We start from the raw sequence: 6,000 nt of genomic DNA on the forward strand, positions 1-6,000 counted from the left end.
TCTGGGCCACTGCTGTGCTGAGGGAGGCAGCGAGACCAGGCGAGGCAGAGGCTGGGCCTCAAAGCAGCGTGACTGCCCGTTTGCCCAAAGCTCGGGCCCCACTATGGGGTGCTCGCCTGGCACCACTTTTCTACCCAGCCGCTGGCATCTGTCTTGGCACAGGGTCTTCTGGAGAAAATGAGTCAGCAGTGCGCTTACTTGCGCAGTGTGCGTGTGTGTGTGTGTGTGTGTGTGTGTGTGTTGTGGTGGGGGGCGGGGGAATCTCAGCCAGCCAGTTTTTTCCAAGACATGGGAAAGGAGTGGGGGGGGGCATCATCCCCCTGATTCCAGCTCCAAGGGGCAGGGCATGTGGGACAGGGCGGAGCTACAACCCTGACCAGCCTCTTGGGAATGTCCTCTGGTTCTGGAAGGGTGGAAAGGGTGCAAGTCCTGTGAGCCACAGTGCATAGGGCCCGGAGGGCTGCTCCCATCCTCACTCACTCCCACACACACCCACACTCAGTGACTCGCTCTCACACACACTCACTCTTTACAACTACTCCATCAGCCCCTGGATCCCAGCTCTGCCACGGTCCCTCCTGGGAGATTCCCTGTCCCTCCCTGGCCCCCAGCCTCTGCTTCTGTGCAATGACAAGGGCCCTTTCTGTTCTGACATGCTGGATCTCCCTTTTTCTCTCTCACACCCCAAAAATGACAGGGACTGAGACACCCCCTCCCCCAGCCCCCAGGGAAGGAGAGAACACTGAGAGGAACAGACCCAAACAGACTGACACACATGCGGAGACTTCCAGAAGCAGGGGACGTGCAAAGACACACAGACGCCAGACAGCAGCAGAAGCCGAGACCCGGGGACCTAGACGCCTGTGGATAGTTTCACAAGAAGTGACTAACTTACAAGCTCAGGACTTGTAGACACCGACACCGGAACACACCGAACAGCCAGAAACGGGGACCCTTCTTCCCCCAAGCGTCCCCGAAGCCCCCCTCCGTCCCCAACCCGCTGCCCCAGGCACCACCACCCACCGCCAATGCCGACCCCAGGGCTGGCTCCGCACCGACCCTCCCCAGCAGGGCCCCCGGCCCAACGCGAACGCGGAGCCGGGCCAGCGGGGCAGGGCTCACGGCGCTCGCCAAGCCTCGCCAGGCCGGGGGGCGCAGCCCGCGTTAACCCTTGGCGGCCCGCCTCAGAGGGGCGCAGGAAGGGGCAGGAAGCCGACGTTCCGGGGAAGCGTCCGGCGCGGCGGGGAACCCCCAGCCCTCCCCCGGGCTGGAGCAGCAGGAAGCTGGGGAGGGGGCGTCCCCGAGCGTGTACTCACCCCCCGCGCGCCGCCGCCGCCGCTGTGCCTCTGGCCCCCCGCGCCGATCCCGCTCCCATGGCGGGCCCCTACTTCATGCTCCCGAGCCCGGGGGGCAAGTGTGGGCGCGCCCCATGGGGCCGCCAGCCCCCCGCCCCGCCGCGCCAGGCCGGCTCAGAGCGCGCGGCCCCCGCGTCCCCAGCGCAGCCTCGCGCCCAGGGGCGCCGGAGCAGGCAGGCAGCGCGGCCGGGGCCCCGCGGGCGCCCGCGCCAGGCCCATGGTCCCAGGAGTCCCGGCGCCGCGCTCGCCCCTGCCTCGCTCTTTTTCTGCTTCCACCGAAAAGGAAGAAGAAGCAGGCAAAAAAAGAGAGATGATCAAACTTTTGGAGGCGGGCTCCTGTCGGTCCCCGGAGGCAAAGCGAGGCCGGGCGAGGGCGCGCGGAGGGCGGTGGAAGCTGCCTCCCCGCCGGCCTGGGGGAGGAGAGGAAAAGGAAGGATTTGGGGGAAATGAAGGCGATTTAAAGTCTCGGCCCGCGGTGGCTCTCCACCTTCTCTCCTCCCCGCGCCGAGCCGCCCTCTGCTGCCCCATGCTGCCCCCTGCCGGCCGCAGCCGGTCACACAGCCTCGGCTGGCTCACCTCAGCCCTTCAGAGACACCCCCACCTACGCCCCCCCCAAGTAAAAATGGAGAAACTGAGATTCACAAATAAGAAAGAGACGGCCAAGGCTGCACAGCAGGGCGGCCACAATTCAGAGATTTGGGACTTCTGGCTTGTGAGACTGGGGGGCTGGGGGAGGTCCCCGAGCTTGGGGAGGGGGCCGAGATAGAAGGAGAAAGGGGACAAATATTACTGCTGAAAGGAACCCAGTGTTCCGAGGAGAGATCTCGAACAGTACTCAGTATCTAGATTCCCACAACAGCAACAACCCAGTGTCCTACCACACATACACTATATTCCTCTTCCAGATTCAGAACACCCTGGAGAACAGACCTTCCCGGCACATACATAGTGGGTGAGGTTGTTAAACGCTGGTCACCCTCTTCCCTTCCCTGTCTAGTCGGTAAGAAATGGGAGCTAAACACCCCCCCCCACACACACACACACCCTCAGAATGCGACCAAAGACTCCCTCGGATCCCCCGCTGGAGCGCAGGACGGCACACACCTTGACACGGCTGGAAGCGCCCAGCAAATTCGCACGGCCACAACCCCAGTCTGAGCCCGGCATTAGAAGTCCCCTCCACCTCCGCCTCCATGGTTTGTTCACCGGTGCATACAAACTCCCACACACATCCACGCTTACCACAAACTCAGACACACACTCACACTCATCCACATACAAGCTTGGCCATGCACTCCTCCAGGGCTCACACAAACACACCCTGGGGTGTCTGGACTCCAACGCAACCCGGACTCCCTACAAGCAGACGCAGGTACACTAGTACTTACACACACACAAATGCACACTAGCATATCCGTATCCCCCCAACACACACTCCCGCACACACACCTTCACGTGCACACACACCTCACATATACACATGCACGAGCGCACACCCCCACTTGCACACAGCGCTCCGCTAGTGCCCACCGCAAGCGTGCACAAACGCATTCATTCCCCACACGTGCACCCCCCCCCCAATACGCGCGCAACTTTACGCACACACACCGCTACCCCCAGAGCTCCAGGAGCCCCGGGCCACTTACTGGGTCCCTAGCTGCGAGGCTGGACGGTCAGTCCTTCCTCGGGCGCCTAACGGCATTTGTGTTCATGGGTCCCCGCAGCCCCGGAAGCGGGCGCGGGGGCGGGGGTGCGGGGTCCCCTTCCCTAAACTGGGCGCGGGCGCTCGGAGCGCAGCGGCACCGGGAGGGGCATGGGCGCGCGGGGCTGCGCCGCCGGCCCGGTCCGCCTGCGCTCGAACTTCGTCCGCTCTGCGTCCTCCGACTCCGGCGCGGGCTCCGGGCGCTGGGGGCGGCTCATAGGTGCTGGGGCCGCGGCGCCCGCCGGGCCTTTTGAAGTCTCCGCTGGGGGCGGGGAGGGGGCGCTGAAGGCGGCCTTTTAAACCGTGGCTGCACGCGGGCTCGGTGGAGCAAGGTGTCTGGTTTCAGCAAACTTTAGGAAAAGTCCCAAGCCGAAGCGAAGGGCGGGGGGGGAGGGTAGGGGTGGGTAGGTGGGGGGAGCCAAACCAGAAAGAAAAAGAAGCGGAATAGCTATGCGCTGCTTCCTGCAGGGGGCAGAGCACCCATGGCCGCCAGGAGGCCCGCGGGGCCGGGTGCTGGGGAACCCGCAGATGACTTGGTGACGCGTGGACCGCCCCCCCCCCACAACTCCCACACCACCGCGTGGAACTGCATTCGTAACCTCCACGCGGACGAGCCCCAGGGGGCGGCAGAAACACCCCAAAATTGCACAGAGGATGTGTGTTTGAGCGTTCTGGGTGAGAGGGGCCACGGGTTTTCCTCAGGTTTTCGGAAGCCCTGGAAGGTTGAGAATTGCCAGGCCCAGTGCAGCTGGCGGTTTTTGAAGCTGCATACCTTGTGCTAGGCGGATCCAGCCCTTAAGGATAGTTTTTTGATACATTGTTCATCATGGATTTTTTTTTTTTTTTTTGGCATTGGTTTTGACATTTAAAATGTATTGCATTAAAATATTATGTATCTTGATTGGTTAGGGGTCTTTTGGCTTTCCCTTGATTCCAAAACTCCACTTCTGAGAGTTGTTTCTGGTACCAAAATCCCAAAAGGGGTTTGCACCCTTTCTCTCCTCCTAGCCAGGTGTAGCACTCTGCTAAGTGTCGCCATTTACGGCAGGTCTGCTGTCAACATTTACAGATGAGAAAGCTGAGATTCTGAAAAATTAAGTCACCCTCCTGAACTCACCAAACTGGTAGGCTGTGGAGGTGGGACTGGACCCGATGTGGTCTGATTCCTGTTTACCGCAGCTGAACACAATAATCCAAACCTTAGCCTTTAAGGGGTTCCGAGCAGACCCCTGTCAGCCTCCCCAGCTTCATCGTCTGCCCCAAAGCCCCAATCTCTCTGATGCCTGGACGAGCTCTGGACAAGCTAGGATACTTCAAGGCCTGGTCCAGGCTGCTTTCTCCTGGGTTCCCTCCCCACCCCACCCCACCCCCTTTGCTGCCTGTCCTTCAAGGGCAGCTTGAACTCTCTCCCACACCCGAGTTGTAGCGCATGTCGCATGGTGTTGTCATTGTCACATCCATCTCTGTGTCCCCACACCCAGCACGGAGCCTGGGACACAATAGAGGCTCAAACCATTAATAATTTAAATGAGTTTCTTTAACTCCTCCAGTGTGCAAACCCCTGCACAAAACCGAGGGAAGAGGGTCTGCCACTATGGGCGAGAAGACAAAGAACTTGGCACAGGGTCCTGCTCTCTGGGCACACACTCATTTGTAACATGGACAGAAGGCATGCTCAGTCAGCAGCTTGGGGCAGGATAGAGAGCCTGCATGGGAGATATCAGACACCTCCATGCAATCACATCAAGATAACACAAGGAGAATGTGATAAATGCTACCGATGAATTGAATTGTCAAGCAAAGCTAAGGGATGGAGAGAAACCAGAGAATGCTCCCAGGAGGAGGTGGCCTTTGGCTCCTGAAGGGTGTGTTAAATGATCATGGAGCCATGGGGGAAGACAATTCAAGTGGAAGAGTCACCAAAAGGCCAGGAGTGTGGGAGTGGATTTCAGGCAGGTTTTGAAGGGGGTGGGGGGAGGGGCAGTAGTGGAGAAGCTATCCAGCTCCCCCCTGCACTGTGTGGGTGATGCCCCGTGACTCACTGGCCACGAAGCCATTTCCAGGCAAGGGGATGCATTTCCTCAAAGGTCAGGGAGGGGGTCAGTGCTGAGCACCAAGGCCTTTCCAAATCTCATTTCCAAATCCAAGTACGCAATGTTAATGCCCAGGGACCCCTGTTCCTTGAAGGGCTGCCGCAAAGACCCATGGGAAACCCTGTAAAGCACATAAAGATCAATGATGTCTTCTTCCAAAGCCTCACTCTCTCACTGTAAACTAGATGCATCACACACGGTCACCTGCGTGAGTCCTTGAGCTCGTGAGTGCGAGAGTGTTGTTCAACAGTAATCCAATTTGGTAGATAATTCTTGAGGGCTAACTGTGTTTGGCTAGGTTAGGAGGGAAATGAAACTCATGGTCTTCCCGGGGCTCATGGTCAGCTGGAAAGACAAGTCATGGACACTGATAGGAATTCTTGGGAAGGGATCTTGCTTCTTGTGCTGCTGCGTCACACCCAGTCTTCCCGCCAAGTAGGTTCCTGGCACCACACCAGAGACTGGGGAAACAGTTCTGCTGGAGGTTGGGTCCCAAAGACACTGAGCCATTGCCTATTCTGTGCACAGGAAGGGGCACTCACGAGCCAGCCCGAACTGGGTCATCTCTGTGGACTAAAAGGCAATGAGATTAGGAACTGGGTGGACAGTGACTGCGAGGCCCTGGTGACCTCTCAGACACAAGGTAGAAGAATAAGAATTCCTGGCCTGGTAGGGACCCACGGGCCACATAGTGGCCCAAGCAGATCAGCCATGGACCCTGCTGTCTGAGATGCATCTGCCTCGAGACAAACTGTTCATCTGAAAAGCCTTACTGGAGGACACATAGTAGGTGCTCAGTAAACGGTCATGAATGAATCACTAGTAAAGTCTTAGCCTGCAGAACAGAGGC

At 59.1% G+C, this 6,000-nt stretch overlaps 1 protein-coding gene across 1 annotated transcript in view; it reads right to left on the reverse strand.

The window, feature by feature from the left end:
- Nucleotides 1-1,758, reverse strand: part of COL27A1 (collagen type XXVII alpha 1 chain) — a 135,056-nt gene extending 133,298 nt beyond the window's left edge. The window contains exon 1 of the mRNA XM_044265065.1: nucleotides 1,493-1,758. Within this exon, the coding sequence (XP_044121000.1) occupies nucleotides 1,493-1,574 (82 nt within the window). The 5' untranslated portion in view covers nucleotides 1,575-1,758. The remainder of the gene's footprint in view (nucleotides 1-1,492) is intronic.
- Nucleotides 1,759-6,000: the final 4,242 nt, after the last annotated feature.

Source organism: Neovison vison, chromosome 9, assembly GCF_020171115.1.
Source record: "Neovison vison isolate M4711 chromosome 9, ASM_NN_V1, whole genome shotgun sequence".
Taxonomy (NCBI): Eukaryota; Metazoa; Chordata; class Mammalia; order Carnivora; family Mustelidae; genus Neogale; species Neogale vison.